Source organism: Strigops habroptila, chromosome 4 (genome assembly GCF_004027225.2).
Source record: "Strigops habroptila isolate Jane chromosome 4, bStrHab1.2.pri, whole genome shotgun sequence".
Lineage (NCBI taxonomy): Eukaryota > Metazoa > Chordata > Aves > Psittaciformes > Psittacidae > Strigops > Strigops habroptila.
In genome coordinates, this window is record NC_046358.1 from 40,105,867 (window position 1) to 40,131,096 (window position 25,230).

The 25,230-nt window shown below is 36.9% G+C and overlaps 1 protein-coding gene across 6 annotated transcripts in view; it reads right to left on the bottom strand.

Moving 5' to 3' along the window:
• Positions 1-1,734: 1,734 nt before the first annotated feature.
• NUBPL (nucleotide binding protein like) overlaps positions 1,735-25,230 on the bottom strand; it is an 82,796-nt gene continuing 59,300 nt past the window's right edge. For all 6 annotated transcript variants that reach the window (XM_030482864.1, XM_030482860.1, XM_030482861.1 and 3 more), the window contains 4 exons: positions 20,933-21,018; positions 15,743-15,863; positions 12,049-12,131; positions 1,735-2,664 (listed from right to left, as the gene is read on the bottom strand). In XM_030482864.1, coding sequence (XP_030338724.1) covers positions 2,602-2,664; positions 12,049-12,131; positions 15,743-15,863; positions 20,933-21,018 — 353 coding nt within the window. In that variant the 3' untranslated portion in view covers positions 1,735-2,601. The remainder of the gene's footprint in view (positions 2,665-12,048; positions 12,132-15,742; positions 15,864-20,932; positions 21,019-25,230) is intronic.

The following is a 25,230-nucleotide window of genomic DNA, read 5'->3' on the forward strand; positions in this document are numbered from 1 at the left end:
GAAAGTAAAATATTGGAGTTGAAAAAAGCAAACAACACCGTGTGCCAAGTCTATAATCTATATTTATAAACTATGGCTAAATGCCACCGTCTCCTGCTCAACCTCCAGCTGATCCAACCACCACCACCACAATTCAATAACTTTTATCAGTGATTTTATGAACTGTGATTTGATTTCAAATCTAGTATGTTGACCAGAATTCATTAATATGTATTTAACAGTGTACTGTATAATAATAATGAAAAACCAAGTATGTATTTCTATAACATTAAGTAGCAATAACACTGTGTCAATGCCCTTCATTTCCTTTGCAGGGGACGGGCTGGGAAACAGATACTTTTTCACTCGTGAGAATGAGGAAAGTAAAGCAAATGTGTTAGCATTTTAAATTTGGGTTGACCATTGTTACCCTTAAATGCTGAAGTGTCCTACCTATTCTGTACAATTATGTGGGTTTTTTTAATTACTGAAGATTTTTAATCAATAAGTCAGGATTCACCTACTACATTGTGCAATCCTTCCACAACAATGTTAAATATGAATTCTCAGATTGGCTTAGAAAAAAATATTTAATCATTATAACCACTTTCCCGACGAAGGCATTCAAAACAGTTCTGCAGCTGAAAGATTCAGCAGAGCAAAACTGCAGTACTTAATTAAAAGGAAAAAAATGTTAAAAGCAGTAAAAATAGAAGGACATTTGAAAGCAAATTTCATCCCTCAGCTAACCCAAGAAATAATGAGAAAGAAAAGAAAGGGAAAACAAACAACCATGTATCTGTATACTGATTGTTCACCCAGCCTGAACACGACCTGGGTGTCAGAGACTGATTCAAAAACTTAAAAGAACAAAAATAATAAATACCAAAGTTCAGAAAGCATCACAGTCTTTTACTAAAACAGGCAGATATCCTGGTTTTTCCACTGGAATTTGTCATTATACTATGCCAAAACCGCCAAAGGATTTCTTAGACATACATATCAACAATTACAGTGTGTAAAGCAGAAGTGAGTAAATAATGAGTGTAGATATAAAACTCAATTAAAAACCCAGTAAGTTATCAATAAAATATGAAAAGGCAGAACACTAGGCCAGCTTTAATTTTTGTAGAATATATTAGATAACTGAAAGGAAGTGAATATCTGTGTCAATTCTGTAGGCATGGGATAACACGCTACTGAAAAAGCTGAACATTGATATGAGATCTCATGGGAAGGGTGCAGGGGAGAAGGTTCAGAGACTGACTTGAAGCAAAAAATCAACAGTTTTGGACTATACAATTTATGTGTTTACAAAATCACCTAAGCTTGAAATTCAATCCATAATTTATGTCCAGCTTTCCCATGTAAATTCTGGGTAAATATTACTTACATATTCTGAATGTAAAGGTATACCACCTTTTTTTGTTGTATCACTTCAATAAGAAAAAGCAACTACATCCAAAATTATGAACAAATAATTGAACTACAGGGAAAATCTTGATCCCACAGAGGTCAACAGCAGAACTCCGTAGTACAGTTAAATTCACAGTGTGGTACGCTTAAGCTGTGTATTTAAGATACCCATGCTTGATTATGTAAATCAAAAAGCCTAAATGTCAACTCAAACATTTAATTGTAAATGGAAACACATTCCCTGAAGGCATGCTCTTCCACTTCCACACACCAACACAAAAATAAAGATTGAAGAAATACAAGGCAATGAAAAAAAACCCAAACCAGAAGGCCACACAGTTTGAAGACCACATTTTTCTTTACTTCAAAAATATATCTTTATATTCTAATTCCAAGTTCCTGCACTGTGACAGGAATATGCAATCATAAATTTAATTTATCTTGATCACTTGAATCCCCTAGCAAACTGAGCTCAGGCACAACATCTGTCTTTCACTGAAGGCCTTGGTCACCAGGCTTCTGTCTTATGTCCATTATAATGCAAAGCAGTCAAGAAATAAGCCTCAGGGTCATGTAATCCGTTCTCCACTAAACTGTGAATTGCTTCATGATCGAACATTTTCCAATAATGGATGAATTTGTTCATGAACCACAACAAGAACTCTTCAGAGTATACATGGATTTTTTTTAATTCTCTCATAAGATGAACACACAAAAGTACTCCAGTTACATAACTGCATTTGCTTCTTCAAATTTTGCAGAGCTTAAGGTCAGCTGGGTAGTTAACCCAGTAAAAAGCTGAACCCAAACTGACAAAAATTGGAGTATTGCAAATGTAATTTTTAAAGCAGGATTTATGCCTTGGCATTCCTCTTGTCATTCTGCTTGGCTGGAGCAGCTGTTTTTCATTCTTGACCTAAAACAGGACACGTGGAAAATGTACTTCATCCCGTCTTGCTTGATGATGTTACAATCCAGCAGTTGAATACTGTCTATCATCTTTTGCATATTTCAATCCATTTGGACATGCCCAAACAATGATTTGAAAAACAGTTAAATATCACAATCATAATTTAACCTCTGGTAAATTAACTCCTAAAAAGTTTTTAGAATTAAATATGGCATCCACGTTATTAGGTAGCAGGACTCTTCTAGATTGGTTGCACCAAAAGATTGCTTTTTTGTTAAGTTTCAGTGATAAACACTTCAAGCAGGAGGTACTGGCAGTCGTCTTACTATTTCCATAGCTATCTTTAGATAGGCTTTAGCCTGTAAAAATAGAAACATATGTTTAGCACCTTTCATTTTCTATAAAAAGGAGTATTTTACATCCCGTTAGATGTCTGTTCTTTTACACACCTTCAAATAAAAACCAAAAGTGTTACAATACATGGGTTCAATTTAGCCAGTTTTGCGTTCAGGAAAAACAATGCATTAATACATAAAAGTAGTACAAGCATTATTTAAAACACTGGCAGGGGGTTGTAAAACTTAACTTTGGTGTTACTCTGAGAATAGAGCTTGACTGAACAATCTGTCTTAAACAGCAAATAGAATCAATATTCTTCTGGAAGGGAAGTGTTCAGAAGGAAGGAGACTCTTTAGTCCCAGGGGTACTATTAGTTATAAACGTCCCTTGTCCTGAAGACTGAGATGCACTGTGCACAGGATTGAGATAGAAAATGAGAGGAACAGTGATTTTGTTTTAAAAAGAAATACAATTAACTTATTACAGACTAGACCACACTACATCATTTCCTATACAGACATTAAAATTATTTTCAAAAAAAAAAAGACATCTTTCCAAAAGACTGAAGTGGTTACTGGAAAGAACTGATTCTGCAACAGTACAGCAAAACCTCCGTTTCACACCAACCTGTAACATCTGGAGGGCGGAAAAGCACATAACTGTAAGACTGTCAGGGGCAACCCTAATAAGCTTACTTCTTTTAACATCTCTAAAAACATGACACAGATAGGAGCATATTCAGTCTAACATCAAGTATTCACAATTTTAATGTCAAGAGACATATACAAAAACACTGCCTAAAGTCCAACACAAAACAAACCACAAAAGAAAATCAAATAATTCCTGTATCAAGCTTAACAACTTGTAGTCAAAATGGAACATGCTTTTTAGAAAGGTTTCCAATCTTGATATACAGATTTTCAACTAACAGACTATCTTTTTGTATATTTGTGTGTGTGTGTATATATATCTTGTACATTGTTTCCAAGGTTGGTTACTTCCATTGTTAAAAATGTAGACCTTATCTAAATTTGAATTTGTCATGTTTCAATTTCCAGCTGATGCATCATGTTCCACGCTTGTCTAGCACAAGAGAAAACTCCCCTGCTATTCAGCTTGCTTCTACTTTGTTAAATTGTAACCAAGCTACTTCATCTTATCAAGTAAGTCTGCATATGGAGCCCACATTGACAACTTTCCCTGTTTTACTGGAAGAAATCACCAGAATATTCCCTACCATGCTGATCTGTCCTGCCTCCTGTGGCAATCTTCGATGGTGCTGACCTAGAGTTGGACCTTGTATCCCTGATGAGCCTTTAAATAGCAATCAGTCTGACAAATGTCCAAGACCAGAGCTTGAGGGGCAGGAAGAGAAGGTCTATCTCACACTTGGACCACCGGCACCAACTGCCACTGCTCTGAAGCAGGTGGCAGCCTTTTGCAGGGCCAGGCACCCCTATAACATGCCTCCTCTCTCCTAGGGTATACTCCTGGCTTGCAAGGTTTTCTTTTCTGGCACCCCCAGCCTCAGTGTCTCATAGTCTCAGTGCTTACGCCACCTTAAAACTGAAGTCAAGTAATTCTCTGAGTTGGTAAGGCATGCAGACTCCAAGCTAGGATTGTTTCCTCCCATATGTGTGACTTTGTGGCAAGAGCTATAGAACTTAAATCACAAGCATGAAATTCAAACTTCTCCTATGGGTATACCTGCAGTGCAGTTGGGTAGCACAGCTGTGCCCGTGTGCAGCACCCCCCATGCTTAGCTATTAATTCCCTGGGTGATCTAGCTACTCCCCAGCTAGCCACCTGCCTAGATGAGATAAAGGACCAATGTGAAATAGGTGATTGGCTGAAGTCAAGCTGCCTCTGCAGTCAAGTATTTGACTAATTGGTGTAGGAGTGCTCCAGCTGGGAATTTTAGACTATCTTGAAGAGTCCTGCAGACAGCTCCCACTTTGCACAGATCAATTAATGTGTTTTAATAAGTCAATTAACAACTTGCATGGAAAATCTGGCCCCTTCTAGTGATGGGCCAGGCTGTTCCTGCTCCAGAGTTGACCAAATTGTACACAGAATTAAAAATACACTGTATAAATTGTTCCTGTAGATGCAGAAATAGTAATATAGGACAGTGGTTTTGTACACAGTTAAGATAGGAGATATTTTGCACATCAATCAAGATAATCAGCAGCAACGGATCATCCGTACTCTGTAGTAGTCATACAGGACCATGAACTAGCTGTATTGCTAAAACTGAGCTAAACTCAGTTCAGGGAGTCCTGTTCAATCCAGCCAAAGACAGCACTGGCACACAGACTCCCATAACCATACCAGTTATCCTGCTTTGGAAACTTGATTGCTTGTGTGTTACCCTGCTTGTGTGTTACTCTCTGTCAAGATCCCAATAAAGTAGATTTTTTTTCTCCAAAAAAAGCCACTGTTAATGAGTGTCTGGGCAATGACTGCACAATGTACACTGACTCTCATTTGTCAAGTGGCTGATCTGTCGCTGTGTAACAGAAGGTTCCTGGTCCCACTCTTTCTAGCCAGCATGCTAGCATTACTTAGCCCTGCTGCTAGTGGCAATCCATCTACCTGCTAAGCATCCTTTTTTTGTTTTCCTAGATCACTGCTTTATATGTTGAACAGACCAGTATCTCATACATTTCCTTACAGAACACTACCAGCGACCTGTCTAACAAAATCAACTGTTTCAAGCCTTAGTTTCCTATAGTTGAACAAATCATTCAGCTACGAGTGAGGACCCATCTATCAATCAACATATGTGAAAGGTCTAAATGGAATCTCAGCAACTGCCAATACACCTTTCATTACATACAACTGTACTGAATAGTTTCTCATACTCATGATCTTTTCAATGTGGCATCTGGACACAGAGCACAGCTCAGGTCAGCTGTTTACCATTACTAAGCAAAAGAAGATGGGTTGCAACTTAAAATGGAGAGGGGTTTTATTTCCTTTTTGGGTGGAAAGCCACAGGAGAAAAAATAAAGGATGACTTCTTATCGCTCACAGCCATAGGATAAAAGTGAACTTTACAGATCAGTGTTTCCTTTTGTGGTTTGGAAGCTCTAAATGGATGGTTTATACACTGTCTTTCTGAAAACAGTTTTTTGCAGATAACTTTATATTTAACAGTTAGCGGGAAGCCAAGCATTCTCCCTGCTTCAAGAGGATGAAGGAGAAGGACACAGGAAGACAGAATGCCCTAAAACCAGACTTGTTCATTACAAACGCTGCCTAGATGGGGTCCGAGAGCAGCACTGGAGAGGGCAGAGGCAGGGGTGGAAGGGGATGCTCAGAGAGTCGAAAGAGCTGGATAACAGCCATGTGAGTGACTGTTCACCTCTCAGACACTGGTACAAACGCTGCCAGAAGAATGCAGCATTCTTTAAATCGCAGGACTGAGAGGGCATGGTAGATGATGAAGTGACTAATGACAGCACAGACCATGGACTACAAAATGAAGAACTTGTAATGAAGTTCATCAGGAAAAGGACTGAAAAGTCCTACTTAGCCTAAATAATCAGAACATCCTGATTCATTACTCTGTCATGGGATAATAGACATGGGATATATTTAAAACGCAAGACTTCTTATTAGCTCATCTAATTAAGCACTGTGGTAATCCTAGAGAAATGTGAGCCTTTCAGTTATGGCATCTCATTTTCCCTAAAAATCTTACCCATGAGGAAACTATGCATCACTGCTAAGATTACTGCAAACTGACTGTACACGTCATAGCTGACTGCCCTCTTCTCATGGCTTGGCTTGGCTTGACCTGCTAGTCTGCCTTTCACTGAAGCACAGACCGTAGCTGGCAAACAGCTCACTACAGTGGCTTTCAGTGTTTAGTGCAATGGCCACGCAAATACAGAATAAAATTTATCCATCATCAAAGTCAAAACAAGTAGCTGATACCACATTTGCCTTCACCCAAACCACTGCACACAAAGAACTTCGCATCAGCAACTTTGAAAAAGCATACTGATCACATCACTTGGTTGTGAGCCAAGTATATCACAGAGTGTAAATCCCAGTACTGACATGGTTTCTAACTTCTACTTGTGATTAAAAGACTCCAAGACTATTAAGATGCTTTATCCAAACCAGCAGCCCAAGGGAGAATCTATGCGAGTCCCAACTGTCTGGAATATCAAATGCTGCGGATATTAATATACTTGTAAAGAATTATAAGGTATTTAGATCTGCTCAAACGAGCTGTTAGGGGCTCATAGTTTATTCATTGCTAAAGGAAACTAGCAACCATAAGCAACTAATCAAATAGTAACTATCACAAGGACAAATACTAGACTTAACTACCATCTGCATGAAAATAATGATAGGTGATAGCTTTTGTTCTTATTAGCACTCTCTTTGCTCAACCACAGTTCATTTTCCAGTTCAATCAGATTTTTAAATAGCTTTAATTTCCATGGAAATTGCTTGTTACTTTGACATAACTCCCACTTTCAGTGCATGACTGGAGCTGCCCTCAGACAAATATATTTTTCTATGGTCAACTCAGAAGGCATTAAAAGCATGATGACAAACACAGCTTTAAGTGAGCTTCCACTTCAGATGAAAGCTTCATGTCACCTAGAGAAATTCTTGTTTACTGCAAGACTCCCAGAGCCGTTCCCACTTTGTCCTCCTCTGGGCAGTTCTATAAGATTCTTCTTTGCATGTACTGGCAACTCCTGCCAAGCTTCAATGAAGTCTCAGCCCAGATAGGGGACTTTTTATTGTCATATTGACAACAAAAGTCAATCTATAAATTTCAACATGAATGGAAGAGATGAGTAAGAAAACTGGATACTTCCTGAATCTAACATCTAAAGAAAAAAAACCCAAAACAATCCTTAGTGTTCATGGGAAATTTCCTACTAATCCTATATATCAGCTGTTGCAACAGCTATGCCATCATCCAGGGGAGCTTTAGCTGGGAAACACTGCTAGCCCCAAGGTGCCATTATACATGTGTATCACTCAGGTGCCACTACATACATCAAAAAAGACATCCTGTCCAGAAAACATGGTTAAGTAGAAGAGTGCAATTCAAATGCAATATAGTAACATCCTTCAAACAGACTATCCTACCAGTCAGCACTTTCTTCAGCAGAGTGAAGCATAAATGAGGGTCTGATGATGCACTGTACTATCTACAACCTGAATGAAGGATTTGAACCAACAAATACCAAATGTTCCTGTAATCATTCAAAGGAAGCTCTGATGATAAGGCATACTATAAATCATATATCATGCAGCCTTCTTCAGGGTTTGCTTTTCTTTTAAAGATATCACACTCTGGAGAGACCACTCTCTATATGGAATTATTGATGACAGCTAAACAACAGCACACATTATTTGCTACCACTACTTCCAATTTTTCTCCAACTTGATTTTTACAAAACAAGAGGGTGAAATCAAAATGTTTTTCCTTAATATATTCCAAATGTTTTCCACAACAATATTTGGCAAGAAAACACTAAGGAATTGACCATTCTGTATTTCATGGAATTTGGTTTTGTTTTCTTTTTTTTTTTTTCCTCTCCCAAAAGCAGTCACTCTCTTCATACTTTCTGCCACGAGGGCCCACTATCTCTTTAATAATGGGAAAAAAGCTGAAATCTAGACTTCATTCTTTCATGACCTCTCCTCTGTCTTGAATACATTATCCCTGCTGAACCTTAGAGGTGTATCATCTCTCCTCCACAAATACTTTTTATTTATTTTTTTTTAATCTCATTCCCAAGTCAAGAAGATGACAGACAACATCTACTGCTTGCTTCAGCCTCCGGCATATCTCCTCCCTGAAAAGTCTATCCCAAGAAGATTCCCCAGCTTTTAGAAGGGAAGGGATGCACTGGTACAGCAAATGTATTTTGTACTTGCTTGAGCTGCTTCTTTATCTTGAGACAGATGGGAGTTTGGTGCTGAATGCCCACAGACAGCCCTTTTGTTCTAGCAAGGCGTTAACAAATCCACTGTGCCATCAAAACTGTGATATACCCAAAAGTTTCTAGCAGCAAGTCCTCACAGGATAACACCAACTGTCCCACACCTCTCTGGGTTTTATGCTCACAGATGGAAGAGTCCTTAGGAACCTCTGCTTACCTTTTCCCCAGTGTTAATAGTTCACTGGGCATTTAAACTCACTTGGCAGAAGAATGACTCCACTGCAAGTAATCGTGTTCTACATCTCTTGTTGTGTTTCTAGCCCTCTTATCCACAAGTTTCAGGATGCCTCTTTCAAACACCTATTTTGCTGCTCGTTCCTTCTCATGATCCCTGGGAGATTCCCCTACATCTGAGCATGATGAATTCTACCTGGTTTCAGCAACTCATTTGTTTTCCCTATTCTACCTTTTTTCCTACTGTTTTCCATATTCTATCATTTTCACACTGTTCCTGATTTCCCTTTATTAGCTTTTGCTTCTAGAGATTCTCTTGTATGTTTAGGTGAGCAAAAAAATGAAGCCCTAGTCAGCCAATCCACCTCCACAGCTTGATGCAGGAGGAGAATGCTCTCAAGACTCTCAATTATCTCCAGAAGGGTCTGGTAAGTCCTCACTGTTGATTAAATTAAGAAATTATTAGCTTCTTGTAAAGGATCTTAGATAACTCCCAATTGCTGCGGTATGTTTGTTCTCTTTCTGTTAGTCAAGCCCCTGCCATTTAGGCTAACATGTGAATGCAGCAATATTCCATTTTCTGCAGCACATAACAGTTTCGTCAACGAAGTGTTAAGAAAAAAGCCACAATTTAAACAACTGACAGAAACACTAATGTAGACAATGTTATACCAAGAGCAAAATCATTTTACTAACACTGCTTATTTCTCCATAGAGACTGTCTCAAGCTTCACCAGAAGAGAACTCCAGCCATTAAAGCTTCACATCCTTTAGCTATATAGTCATCCCTTTCCTTAAGTAGATGAGTCTTATTTACTCTGTGCATCCCTGAGGAAGAATTTTCTAAGTGTCACACATGCATAATATTACAAGTAATTTTCTTTATGGAAAGGTTTAGTTGCTTACAATTTCTTTGCCAGTTGTGAAAAAGAAACTTCCTTTTTCCACCAACTACATTTCAGCTTTAAAATAATGAATTTAGACAAGTCTGCTTACACATTTTAAAATTCTAATGTAGAGTGAGAGGTACACTTTTCTATATCAGCAAGGCAAGTTGAACACCATGGCAAGAGTATAAGCAAAAAAAGGTATTAGCTAACATATTTTAGAAACACTCTTTATTCTAGTCTTGACAGAGCTTAGAAGGTGTGACAGCATGCTGGGTTTCTGAGAAGTCAATCGGCATCCTTATTCCCCAGTGTTCGAATCTGCTAGGTATTATTTCAGTCCTACGATTCTGTATTTGATTTGTAAGTGTGTTCCAACATAAACAGCACAGAATTTTGTATAAGAAAACCCTATAAGTTTCAGGGACAAGAGCGGAGATAATTTCAGCAGCTCTGAGCATATTGTTCTCTATGTGAAAAATTGCGATTGTTCATGCATGAGTAGCCACGATTTTAGTTTATTTGAGAAACATGGCGATGGATGTCATGTATTAGCGATATGTGTCATGTATTAACAATTAGAATCTGACCTTATATGACCTCTCCCACCATCAGTTATGTGCTAAGAATTTAATTGTTCTTTTAAATTATAAGAGACCAACAACAATTTTCTCAGTCTTTAAAATGAGAAGCAAACTAGGGATAAAGAGTAAATCTTCTTCATTCTGTAGAGATTAGTGACATCTTAAAAACCCTCATTCTCCAACAAGAATGATTATCTCACAGATACAGTGGCAGAGAAGAATATCAAGTTTTCCCCAGAGTCACACTTATTTGTCAATCTTTATTCCTTTTCATATTTAACTTAATTGCCACAAATGGTGCTTATAACCCCTCCTTTTGTTACCAAGAACATAGACCAAGGAGGAACAGATGGCAACACAACAGACTTTCTTGTCTTTTATAATTTCCAGAATGCTATCCTACATGACTTAATTTTTTGATTGAGTCCTGCAGGCTACAGACTCTTGGCTATTATAGATTTCAGATACTGTGAGCTGTAAGCCTTCCATCTTAGTTTGCTCAGCTGTTTTGCTTCATCTTTGACCAAAGCCACGTATCTCTCCAAGCCTTCGTGCCGCTGATCAAACTTCCCAGATAGAAGCTACCATGTGGATTATATAACGATCCTTTTCACAAGGATCTAGACTCAAGATCACTACACTATTCTACAGAGGATCGGCACGCGCCCTGCCCAAGCCTAGCAAAATTATTGCATCCAATTAGAAATTATATTCAATTAGAAATAAACTGTAGTGTTGCTGCTTCTCTTTCAAAACAGAATGATGTATTACAATTTTAAGACTGTCTCTGTTCCTCCAGAATCCTGATCAGTATGTTAATAACACTGGATTAACAGTGTTAAACACCACCCCCCCCTTTTTTTTTTCTTCATTTTGAAAGAGTGGGAAGGAAAAGAATATTTCAGCACGTACCTAGCAATCATGATGTTAAAAAGGTTTTCAACACTAGAATGTACCTACAGTATATTCTACCTTATCTCTAATTGATTCCATGATCTATTATCAGCACTAACGACTTTTTTTTTTAATGGTAACATCTAAGCAGCAGTCAAGAGTGAGGCTGCATCATACCACATACTGTGCAAACACAATGTGGCAGACAACACCCTGCCCTATAGAACCCAGAAGACAAATTCCAGCAGAGGACAAAGAAAATACTAGCCAGGAAAACCTTACTCTATCAGTGTTAATGAAGTTTTCTATGTGCAGCTGTTTTTCTTTACAGACACGCATATTTTACTCACATCACCTCAACAACGCATATTTTCCTCTGGCAATAAAATGCTACGGTAAATGCACCTAAAAACCCATTTCCTCTTGTGTGTAAATCGCCCCACTTCCTGCTGAAAACAACCCAGGTACTGACAATACACAGGTTTTGTTCCAAACATCTTTGGAGGACCCTTTGACAGTTTCCAGGCTCAACTACCAAAGGCTCAACTGACAGTTTTAGAGGACCCACATTAGCTGCAAGTTCTCATGAGGCTTGACACTGACCTTCCTCTTCTTGGCACGCCAGAACTTGGATCAAATCTTCACTACTCTGAATGATTCAGACTAATTAAACAAAACCAAACCCAAAGAAGCAGAACGAATGACCAGCATTCTAAAGTGAAGGGTCTGAGTTACTTGCTGATACTACTCCTCTTTTACTTTATTTCCCTAAGTTACATTCAGATACATGTTTCCTTTCAAACAGCAATAAGAAGCAGCATTCTCAACTCATCACTTTTGCAGGAGGGCTTTTTGCTGTTTTAAGTGCAGTGCACCAAACTTACCGCATCACTCTGGGGCTGTGAGATCACAACAGGCTGTCCTGAATCACACGTCTCCCGTATATTAACATGCAGCGGAATGTCTCCTGTATCAAAAATACCAAGATACACATATGTGAATACCCAATATTTCTTAAATGTTTCATTAAAATATGCCCTGAAGCAACTTGAAATCAAATTCCAGTTTGGTATATTCGTTGAATTACTTAATCTCAAAAAATTAGCATTTAAAATGAAAATTGGCTGCAGTACAATTTCTGTACATCCATAATGATTAATGCCAAACATATTCCGTATTTTTTATTCTCTGAATAGGAAGGACCATACTTTGCAGTCATTTATTAGAGAAGGTAGTTTGCTTTTTTGATGGAATAAACAGAAAAACACAGGCTGAGATACAAATTATTTTGCATATATAAAAAAAATTGCTTGAGTGTTAGGTAAATGCTTAGCATGCATCTTACTGTTCAGCCTATCTCCTCCATTGTATATTGTTTCCAGTGCTGTTTTAAGATTTTAATCACTGTTCAAATACTTTTTTGAATACTTAATTTTGAAATAATAGCATTTGTTATTGTCCTTATTAGGCTTTGGATCCAATTAAAAGGTTGACAACTATTCAGTTCATTCTTCTTTCCAACAGAAATCTTCTTTATATTCTGCTTTTATAACGAGCAGGGAACTGTCAGAGAGGAAAGGAACACTCTAATGGAGAATCAATTAGCAGCCCTATTCCACTCTGAAGCATACTTTCTGAAATAGTTTTTCAGCACTACAGAAAACTTGGAATTCCCATGTTTAGCTCATTGCTACATAGATAATTATGAAGCGACCTTTTTTTAATGGAAGATAGAGCTACATTTTAGATGTAGACAAAACAACCTACCTTAGTTCAATCTTGACTGGTCTCAGAAACTGTATCTGTTTAATCATACATTTAGCAACACTTATTTAACCCAAACCAAAGCCAGTGTAAATCACTGAAGTTCAAAGTAGTCAGAAAAAGAAACATTAAAAAAATATATATGAAAGAAGATTGACACAGCTTAACAGATAAAAAAAAAAAAACCCCACAAAAAATAACCCTGAAAGCAAGCAGTAATACAAACAAAAGCCCAAACAAATAGCAAACACAAAAGCTGTAGCTCCATTAGTGAGCTGAATCTTTGAAAAACTTGTTATCTTGACTTGTAATATGATGATTACAGTCCATTTCCCTCAAATTTGTTTCTTACTTGTTTCAGTCATGCATTAATTTCTTCAGGCATAAAGCATAAAAGTCTGTTCATTTGCTCATTACAAAATATATTTAGGGGGTCCTTTAAAAATTGTCCAGGACCTTTTTGTGGTTTGGTTTGGTTTTGTTTGTTTGTTGGGTTTTTTTAACCTTAGACACTCTTAACAGAGTAACAAAAACTTTGTAAATCTCCCACAAGTTAGTTCCTACCATTATTTCATGCAGAGGCTAATCTTGACTCTTCTCCCCAAGGATGTTTTATTAATGAAAAAACACTTCTTCACTATCAGCTTAATAACCATCTCAGAGAATTACAAAGAGAACTTACAAAGATGTGCTGGTACTACAGGAACATAACAGAACTTGTATGAGCAAAAGTGCAAGTTGGAAGTTTTTGCACTATTCACTAGAGAATATGATGAGAACTTGCCATTGCATTTTTTTCTGATACTAACAATTATTGCTGACTGCAATAAAAGGGTAAGTGCTGAGAATAATTTGAATTTATTGTAGGAAGTAAAAACTAAAAGAATATTAGAAATCTGTGAGTCACTGTTGCTAGTTCTATTAGCAGATACAGTTTAAAAAGTTAGGAAGTGCCCAGGTCAGGACAGAGTGTACAGAAATTATCTTAATATTATGTATATTAATGGTATAGCTTTATGGTGACAGTTACTGTCACTATAAGTCACCATAAGTTACTGTCACCATAAAAAGAAAGCTGAATACGGGTATTTCAGAGACAGGGAGAGAAACAATCAGCAGCACAGTCTTTCTCACAAACTTTGGCACACTTTCCTTTAGATAACAATAAAAAGACAAGACAATCAGAAGTACCTGAAACAATGAACTATGTAAAAAGGTTCACTGGCAAATGGTAATTGTCTTCTGTCATAAACAAAAAACAAAGGAGGTATTCAGTAATATTAAAGGCAGCCACTTCTGAGCAAATAAAAGGAAAATGCTTTTCTATTCTGCACATTGTTAGCTTGCAGAATTTGTCAGATGTTATCATGGCAAATAAAACCTTGTCAGTCCTCACAAAAGGACTAGGTGCTTAGTTGAACAAACAGAACAGCCATAGGTGCTGCACAATATAAGCAAAATAAATTTAGAGAATTAAAAATTTAGCAGTACTAATTTTAAATATATACATTTATTATATACATTTAAAAATAAGTTCTTAAGTGTTTTGGGCAGAATTCAAATAACATTGGAAAAAACTTCCACTTGGGATAGATTAACGTAAAATCTGTAAGCAGCAATTCTTATAATACCATACTATGTAATGGTTATCCCTGGAAGGAGGAGCATACTAATCAGATCAAGTACCATAATTCTAAATTTAACCCTTGGGGCATTATTCTTAATCCAGTCTTTCATCAACGGTTTGAAAGTAAACTCCACTCTATTTTTCTTCATAGATCTCATCCATCCCCTGCTAAACCTGTAAATCTCTCACATCACTCCTAATTAAATGCAATCACAATCAGTTCTGGCCTCTTAGGGAATAACAAAAACCATCTATGGGACCATTGGCATGGCACATCATTTGTGCCTGTATATCTAAATGCATGTTTGATTCAATGGCTTGAAGAGGATTTGTATCCATCTACATAACCCAGGGCTGCAGAAGTCCCCCTGGGCTCTGATCACAACTCATTATATATTCAGAAAACTAAAAGATAGCCCAAAAGCATGTCTTTAATTATGTGTTGCCTTGCTATCTTAACTTTATGTCAGACCTTGATGTTTCTGTGTTGATCTTCCTAAGCGAGCTTCCTGGTTCTTTTTAATGAATTAGCTATGGAAAATCATTGAGATAATTATAGTAATACATGGAAACACATCATTAGCACATGCAATTATCCCATTTACCAACTTAATTACGCTATGTTACATTCTGTGATTTTTTTACTGACAGCACAGGTTGAAATATGCCTTTTTAAAATAGCAATGCTTATTCTAAAGATCAATGTGTATTTTAGCTTACAGGCATGCCAGATTGTTTAATCATGGCTAATTCTTGTTTTCAATAAAGATAAATATTCTTTTGAAACAACGTTTTGCAATTCAGCATATTCTTTTAATCTCAACACTTAAATACAATCATTACAGTCTGCTTGCTTTCATACAAGAGTCAAGATATCTTCATATGGGCATAAAACTCACTACTTTTAAGGGACTGCATTTCAAACTACCATGTTTATTTCAATATGTAACGACTCCATTTCAATGAAATAAATGAAAAAACTTCTATAGACATTAACAGACAGAGTTTAGGTCTGTTTTACAAGACCAAATGGAAATCTTCGTTATTGGTAAAAACTGTTGTGTGATCAATAACATAATGAATTTCAGGTAAACTAGGATTATGCAGTTACACATTTTAGTTAATGCTTCCCACATGCACACAAGTATTTTTTTTCTTCAAAAATAAAACTGTTTCTATATTCTCACCTAAAATATCCAATCCAAGGGTTTTTGCTAGATCTCTTACACCATCAGCTCCGAAAATGTGCGTCTCATGCTTACACTTGGGACACTGGAAAACACTCATATTTTGAATCAGTCCTAAAACCTGTTAAAGAAAGGAATGTTCAAACCTGGGATTCAAGCATCTGCATTTCAATTACTCATGTCTGACAATAAGGAAGAGGTTACCAACAATGAACTGACTCATTTATAATGAAAACTAGTATATGTATGCTAAATATACATAATCAGATGCATTAACATCATTATCAACTATTCTTAGTCATCTCAGTTGCACTACCATTTGTTCATTATTTCAAGTTTTCACATTTATACCTCTCAAAGATGAACAAACTTATTTCTAACAAAAAGTACCTCTTACACAGACCTATCTTTCCAAGAACTTTCCCTGCCAGTGTTTCATTTTTGAGCTCTGAATACTGAAAGAATTTTCAAGTTATATTTTATAGCTTTGTAATTTGCAGTTTCAGGAAACACAAAATAAAAACATACCATTCAAGAAATGACACAATCAGACATGCTTTTAAGATATTTTTGCAAGTTATCCTGTAGGGAAATGTTTTCAAAAAGAGCCAGATTTGTTATTGTTCTGAAGAGCAGAAACACATTTTAAAGATCAAACAAAAGAAATAATTCTGTGAAACTAAGTGGCAAAACCCACAGCATAAAAATCTAATACACATGTATTAGGTACCTTTCTGTTGATGCCAGGTGTTCAACATCATCCTAGCAAAATATGTCCAAAGAAAATTTGCCAAATCATGCACACAAAAATCTTCTTTCAAATGTACAATAATGCTAATGATAGCATTGATCTCATTTGATTCACCTAGTAACCAAAACTGTTCATTGAGCCAGAGCAGGATTTCTCAAAGTGATGAAAACAGCATTCAAGTACTACAGGTTAAAAGCTTCTACCCATCTGCTAATCAACAGAAGACCTGCTTTACAAGGCTCCACGATACAATATTACACTTGAAGATTTATGTTATCTAGATATGTCAAACACACTATAGCCAAGTTTTAAAAATATGAATATATATTTCCAAGAACAAAAAGCTGATATTTACTTTGTAACTTTTAAATTTCCCTGAGCATTCTAGTTTTGTGCTTGAACAAGCTGGCCTGTTTATTAGAAGAGTAACATATCCACTGTGCTAATAAAGCATATCTAACAGGATATACCAGTGTCCAATGCAAACAACAAATATTGTTATTTAATTAAGAGTGAATGTGCAACTTTTGGCAGCAAACCCAAAAATAAAAAAGTATGTTATTTTCAATATCTTAATAAAAATTTCCTTAGATATAAGCTAAAATGATCAAAATACGATCATGTGGGTTTTTGTATATCACCATAATGTGCATTTCTAAGAAGTCTTCCTTTACTTATGTAAAACTTTCAGAGGGTTTAAAGCAAGGAACACTTTAAGAAACAACAATAAAGATTATCTACTTTCAATTTAACACCACAACTTTCCCCATTTTCTACTCTCTGGGACTGCCAGAGGAGCAAGAGGAACATATTTCTGTTCACTGGGATGTTATTACAAGTAATTTTCTCATACAGTTCTTAAACTAAGAGACATGAGATACTACATGGCCAAGGGTACAAGGTGCAGGGCAGGTAAAAAGAGCTCTCTACACAACTTTAGTGCTGAAGTGTACTTTTAACATACATATTTCTGCAGATATATTTACAGAAGGAAGAGAGTTCACTAGGATCTCTGGAGCTTTTAGATCTACAGACAAAGTAATAGGTCTTGCTAATAAAGTCAGTAATAACTCTAATTTCCCTGCTCAAGTAACCGATCTGGAATAGCTTCAAAGCAGCTGTTCACGTCTACACAAACTATCCCACAAGAATGTGTGAATCTTTTTCTAGTCCATAGCGAGTTCCCTTCCCTGTACATCTCTCAGCAAACTTGGCTCAGTAATGACATGAAAACTAGTATGATGAGATGCACCTCAAACAGGAGCTAAACTATGGAAGCAGAGGAGAGGATAGCTATAATACATGGAACCGAATTTCATTTAGTCAAATCATTATTTTAAATGGTGAAGAGACATCTATCAAGAAATACCAAGAAAAGAAGAAATCTTTCATTATAAATAATGTGCACACACATTCAGTTTCTGAATGTTTACATGTATCTTATGCTCAACTAAACTGGTTACAACAAATCACGCCAAAATCCAATGAGACTACCTTTTAAGTTACAGAAATACAGTGAGAAAATAAAAGCCCTCTGTCTTTACTCAAGGAGACAACTCCTGAGAAACCCAATTAAGTCATTCACTGTACTTGAGGACGGATGGTGCTGAGGTCCGACTCCAACCTGACAGGGGCTGAAGTGATCGGAGTTAGAGTTCTGCATCAACTTCCTATGTAATCATCAGTCAGACTCTTGATATTTTAGTACCTCAAGTAAAGATACACAATAGTATTTATGTCTTCCTGCCTTTCATCTTATAATGAGCAACTTTTGGCTCTAACATCTGCCGTATAAAGCCATAATCTTTGCTGGTACTCTGCATGCTACAGAAATACCCCTAAGTACACAGACAAATAACCAATTTTAGTACATCTCAGAAGGAAATACAAAGCTTAGTTTACATAAGCAGTTTTTTTGAAACCTATGAAATCCACAACACAACCTTCCATTTCCAGGAAACTACCAGAAAAGCTACAGATTTAACTATATCCCTGTCCTTTTATTTCAGGATTATGATTGATAAGATAAATCATACTGAACTGAACTCAATTTCAGCATGTGAAAATAGGTAACTTTTTCCTAAATACTCAAAGTTATTAACTTTTTTTTTTCTGTCACCTGCCGAGAGCAAGCCTTTGGGATGCATAAAAACAATGGGCAAACTCATGTAATGGGAAAGAATCTTGAAACTTGTTGTGATAGAAGTCAGCACCACTTTGCAAACTCCTTCCTTATCAGGTGTGCTCCACTGCACAAGAGATGGCACTCCTCTTCTAATGACTGTGTCCTAAGACCGAAAATAAGACTTTTGCATTGTAATCCTGGTTCTAACTCTGACCCTCATTGGCAGCTTTTCATCGGTTCCTTCAGTCATTCTACTCTAATTTCAATGCAGTAAAGGACAAACAATGTTAACAATTGTGACTTGACTGTGACAATACTACATGTCATTTGAAACTCAGGAGTGAGGGGAAAATGGTGTATGTATACCTGTATGTACAAGGGAGAGACTCCTGTTCATTTAATATAAGCAAGCATATTCAAAGACTCAAAACTCAGCAACCTATAGACTTTCTGCTTCTTTGAAAAGTAGACTCCTTGCAAGCACTTTTTAAAGATTTTAAAGATCAGTCAATTATATAATCAGGACACGCAATTTTAGCACAGTCCCACAGATTCCACCGTCTTTGATGTAAACCTTAGGTTTGAAGTTGTCCATCAAAAATGACGTAACTGAATTTTCTTTAGATCCTCAGATTTTGTTGACACTTAGAAATGTAATACGTAGGCAGGAGCTGCTTTATACTGGAGTAAATGATACATCTGTACTGATGCACATATAAGGTTAAAATAAAATGAAGCAGCACCATGAAAAAGGTAAGACCTGATGACTGGCTGAAGTGCACTCAGCATCTGGCACAACAGCTTCACTATGGCTTTCATTTCACTTAGAAAGATCTGAAAATTCCAGCAAATTAAAATACAACATATTTAATACCTTAGCTACCATTAGTCATTAATAACAGCCAAGGCTATCCTAGAATGCATAGTTTTCATGGAGGCCATTCCCTTCTAAGAACATTGAACAAAACAGACTTAGAAAGAAATCTTGGCAATTTCTCATTAAATAAAAAGGAAAATCCAGCAAAATAGTAACCCGAAGACAGTTTTATTTCTGTTCAGGTTAGCGTGGTAAAATTTTGCATGATTTTAGCAAACCCAAACACAAAATCAAAACAAAACACTTTATGTTTTTCTTCTGTTATACATATTTGTTTTTCTTCTAGTAGCAAATGGTAAATGCTACTGTAGTTTCATTTCGGTGCAAAGATGCTTAAGGAATAGTTAACAATAAGGAATTTATCAATGTATTTCTTTTGTTAAGCTATTCTATAAACTAAAAAAAAAACCCAAAAAACCCCAAACCCATGAACCAAACCAAAACAACTCCAAAACCAAAACAACAACAACCAAAAAAAAAAGAAAAAAAGAAAAAAATCACAACCTGGAAACAGCCACTTCAAGATTTCTGTTGCATTTTTTAAATTAACAAAGCAAGAGCTATAGAAGAAATTTCCTCTCAATAAAGAGCAGAAGTAACCTTCATACAGGTAAGAAATTAGTATTACATGGCTTTTTTTCTTTACTGTTTAAGATACTGAAGCATATTTCAGTTTATATTTTCTCATCAACTGCACATTTCAAATGAAAACTGAATCTCTTCATGAGCATACCCCAGAGTATAACATTCAGTTACTTAGCAACTTGTAGCACACATAGAAAATACCAAGTCAAAGATGTCACCCTGCTTAATATTTTCTCCTAATCCATATGAATACTGTAGATATTTTTAAATTTTGCATTTCCCAAACAAGAAAGCTACCATACAAGCTACAAGGCTCATGAAAAGAAAGTGATACAGACAGCCTTCTACTTGTCATGATAGTCACGGAGCCCTTCAAATGGTAAAGTAACAATTAGGTACATGTATATCTTCCAAAAACTTACATTTCCATCTTAAAATATAGCAATATAAGATTTTTCCACATTTCAAGAAATTTTAGATTTTGACCTCTAACACAGACAGTGCCAAAGAGAACAGATAATGAGGATACAGTAAGACAGTATAATTGGAAAGCACACAGGACTTGATAAGATACTCTGTTCAGCAGCCTGATCTATTCCAGTTGATTAAACAAACTGACTTAAAAGAAATTAAGTACTGTTATGACCTCGGCCTGAGGACATTCTTTCCTTTCTGTTAAAACAAGTTCCTGATACAGATATAAGATGGATTCTAATCTCTATTTTTCAAACAAGAATTTATGAAATTCAAGTGATTCCTGAATGGTTTGTTGACCTATTGCTGTATTAATTTTAGGGGTTTTTTTACATTTTGGAGATACAATCTACTGATACATTTAATATAGGGGCTTACAGGTACGTGAACTTTCCTAAACATTTCAGCTCCTTTGCGTGCATCCAACAAAGCCACGTCTTGTGGAGTGGAGATGATCACAGCTCCTGGGAAAAGAAAACATGAAATACCATTAAAATGTGTATTATAAATTATACTGTTAAATATTCTTACTATTTAGTACATGCTACCAAATTCCAAGTAGGCACACATTTATATGCCCTTTTTTTTTTTTTTAAGGAAGAAAATGATGCTACGGTTTTTTTATTATGCAATGACCAAAATCACTGACAAATGATGAGAAATATAAAGTGGTAGAAATAATTTAGATATTTTCATCATAAGTTTTCTATGTAGAAACCCCTTATATTTTCCAAATGAGAAAACTGACCTACCTGTCATACGACCATTAATAGCAGACAATAGAAGACATGGTCCACATGCTGACAGGTTGCAGAGGTGGTACGCTGGGAAAATATACACAGTAGCTGTCCCATGTGATAGCTATATTTGAAAGCTTATTATTTAACAATAAGCCTTGTCCTAAAATCAAGAGGCAGCTGCCTGTGATCAGACTGTTGCTTTCCGAACCTGCTACAGTTTCTGATACAACCACTGACAGGCACAGTCTTGAAACATGTTACACTAGACACACCACCAGTGGATTTGTATGAATGATACCACAAAATAAGAGGCGAACTCATGCACACTTGCACTAGGTTGGAAAAATGTAAGCACTGCTCGCTGTTCAGACACGGGTCCAGGCTTCCTCATAACGAGTACTCCCAAGCATATAAAACAGCTAGAATCTAATATTTGTCAAAGATTAGAATGTAAAGTAAGCCTATAGGTTACTATTCTATGTTACCCTGTATCACTTCTTGATTAATACAGCCTGCAAAACCAATACAGACATTATAATTGCCACATCACTTCACAAAGAGCATGTTTGCATATTGCTCAGGGGTTTCAATTCTTCAAAACTTGCATCAAGCACCTGCTCATTCTCATTCCTATTTCAGAAAAATTCAATGTAAAGGAGGACTTTAGTAGTCAATTGATTAGCTCTGGTTTCACAGTGACCATCCAGTCTCCAAAGTATTTGTTACAAAAGCATCTCTGCAGAGCCATAAGACATAAGACAACCTCACATAAGACATTTATGGCAAACTTCATACTAACAGCAATTACAACAGACAATTTTAGATGCATGAGACAGAGTTTCTTGCTGGGCCTGAAGTTCCCAACCATACATGGCAAAGAAGAAGTGTGTAGGTTTCCAGAGGCACACAACACTGGCATTGCTGGCACGGGCCAGAGCACCAGGAGCCTTGATGTGCCGAGAGCGCTCCTGTCTCTGGCAGCGCCGGGACAGGAAGCCCTGTCCCTCACACCAGCCCCATGCCATCCGCTGCCTGCCTGGTGGCATCCTGCCTGCCTGACAGCCAGCCGTTTCCAAACACCGCCTGACAGCGCGTTTGAATGTTTTCAACCAGCGTTAACCTCTAATTTGTGAGAGAAAAATACAATCTGGCACCTCGATCCTGAAAAGCTGCCAATCTCTGCCTTACATAATATTAGACACAAGTCCAAAAACTGAACGGCATATGTAATGTACTAAGGAAATGCAATTTCCCTATTGTTCACTAAAACTCTGGCATTCAAATAATTTGCTGGTTTTCCTAAGTGAACCTTTTTCCAGCAGCATCATGAAGAATAATACAGAAGCCTTCCAGTTACATGCAAGTCACCTTAGCTCCCTGTTTCACTACGTGTATGGTTACGCTTTGCAGCTAACACTGAAATGTAGGACTAATTCCACAAAATGAATGCACCCTTCCCTAAAAGTACAATCCACAAATAAGCAATTGAGACTCAAAGTCCCGGGTTTTCTGCATATTTGTAAAACAAAGGTTTTTCAATACTTGGAAAAAATGCTTATTACTGCTTTCTTTTCAAACAAATTTGGAAATTTGTGTCTTATGTGTATACACTCATGTTAGCTCTTTCACACTTTAGTTTACACTCCTCTCTGAAGATGCTGGCTGAGCGTTCCCTGAATCTTCAGGCAGAAGCTAATACGCAGTCAACAAAACTGAAGTCTGTATTTTTTTTAAGAATTCAGTAATTGGCATGGCATAAAGAACAATGAAAACACCCACTAGAACCACAAGCAGCATATCCAAGAAATATTTTTGACTAACAAATTCTCATCCAAAGGGAAAAAGCTAAAATGTCAAAAAGACCCAATGGCACATTGCAGAGGTTAGGCTGCTGCAAACACCAACGCCCTGCATAAGAAACTGGCTTCTGAAATACGTGAGTTAAAATTATGCTCGTGGACAACTTGCATGTCTTCTTCCACAGAAGGAAAGCCAACATGCTCAAGAAGCTGCTGCTGAGGGTGTAATAGGTGTGCCTCTCCTATTTTCCTTTCACTCTGAGCTGGATTACAGACAAAATTTATTCACAGCCAGGTTGTGCTGATTTACACCACAACGCCCTTTAAAATAAGTACCTTTTCCTTTTCTTTGGTACAAGTGCTAGTACAGCAAACCCAACCTAAGTTCAAGAATTCAAATGATTATCAGCATTATTTCCTTCACTAGCAGCTGAATATGGGCAATAAGACTTTTCATGGTGCTCTTCTCCTCAGATAAGTTTGCATATGTTTAATTCAGCAAGTGATTCGAATGATGAACAAGAAAGAACACAGCCCACACTTTCTTTGCTATCTTGGCTCTACACGGTTAACAGGAATATCAAAGAGTAAAAAGTTATTTTGATCAATAAAGTAATGAAATATGATTAAATTCATATGCACAGTATGTCTCTTGAAGCAACACATGCAATGCTTACACAAGCCTCTGTCTGATTAAGGCAAACAAAGGCTGACAAATTGAATAGAGAAGCTGCAGAAACTAAAATGCTATCACATAGCACATTAAAACATACTACAAATTCTGTTTGCAGCTGTGTGCAGAAGAGTGATTTTTGTGCCTTGAGCACAGTAAGGATATCTAAGCTGAGCACATTTAGGTTTAACTGACATATCTACTTATTGATGCATTCCATTTATTTCTGTAACTTCACTGTATTTTAGTTGACAAAAGAAGCTGATGCATGTTGCATTAGTAAAAACTGTGCTAACTACATAATAGCATGCATAATATATAGAAACTGAACTAACAGCAGCCTATAACACTGATGTCTGCCTTTCATTTTTAACCCCAGGTCCTTAATCTTACCCCAGGTAAGAGAGAAGTGTTCCTACACAGCACATTGGTACTCATCTTTCTGGTGAATTGGCGTTCAGGAAATTACAAGTGCTGAAACAGCCCATAATTTCTGTGAATAGTAAATATCACCTATATTCACTGTATCACTAAGGTTTGCATTAGATGCTCTGGGTTACAAGGCGTAAGGTGGAATCTCGCCAAACCTTAGCTATAGTCAATTTCCACCCAAGCGAGAAACGGGCAGGTCTAATAGGCAGCCCACAAGCAGCAGTTTAGAAGGTCTATGTTAGGATGAAAAGAATCCCTTTAACATACTCTTTTTTCCCTCCAGTGTCTTCAAAAGCAGACTTGAGAACCAGGCTTCATGCATCTCATCCAAACAGATTAAGAACCCCTTCAAACATAAGTATTACACCATGTCTTCTATAAACCTGAATCTTACTAACTTAGAAAATAATATCACCTCAAAACCTGTGGAGTGAGATGTAACTGACCAGACAGACCGACAAACACTGTTCTGGAGAATGAAAACACAGAAGGATATCCCACATTTTTCTAATAATTGCATCTGCTGACTGACAGGTGCCACACAGTCTTGCAGGCCTCAGTGCAGCTGTGGATGTCCTGAGACCATACCACTCATGGATTTTTTACAACTTTTGCTACCTTTTCCACCACATCCACTTCAAACTTCTAGGCAAGACTTTCAAGTTATTAATAGCCTAATGAATCTGAATCTTCCTATTGTGGATCTCTTCAGAGTCCCTCTCACCTTCTGTTAAATTTCTTGTTACCTCATATGTAAAATGTGCCTGCAGTTACAGATACAGTTTGCACTTGAAAATGCAGAAAAAGATCTTGCAAGAACAAAGATATCTGTCTTTGCTAGGATTTCAGCTAGCAATGATTACAGATACATTAACATTTAAAAATTGCCCATCTCCTCGGATAAACCTTGTAAAGAAGTTCCTTTAGCTTTTGTGTGTGGTATCTCATTACAACTAGCAGCTTAAAAGAACCACTAGTGTGATTTTCTCTTAAGGTATGAGACACATTCCCAGCTCAGAACTGTCCCAGAGG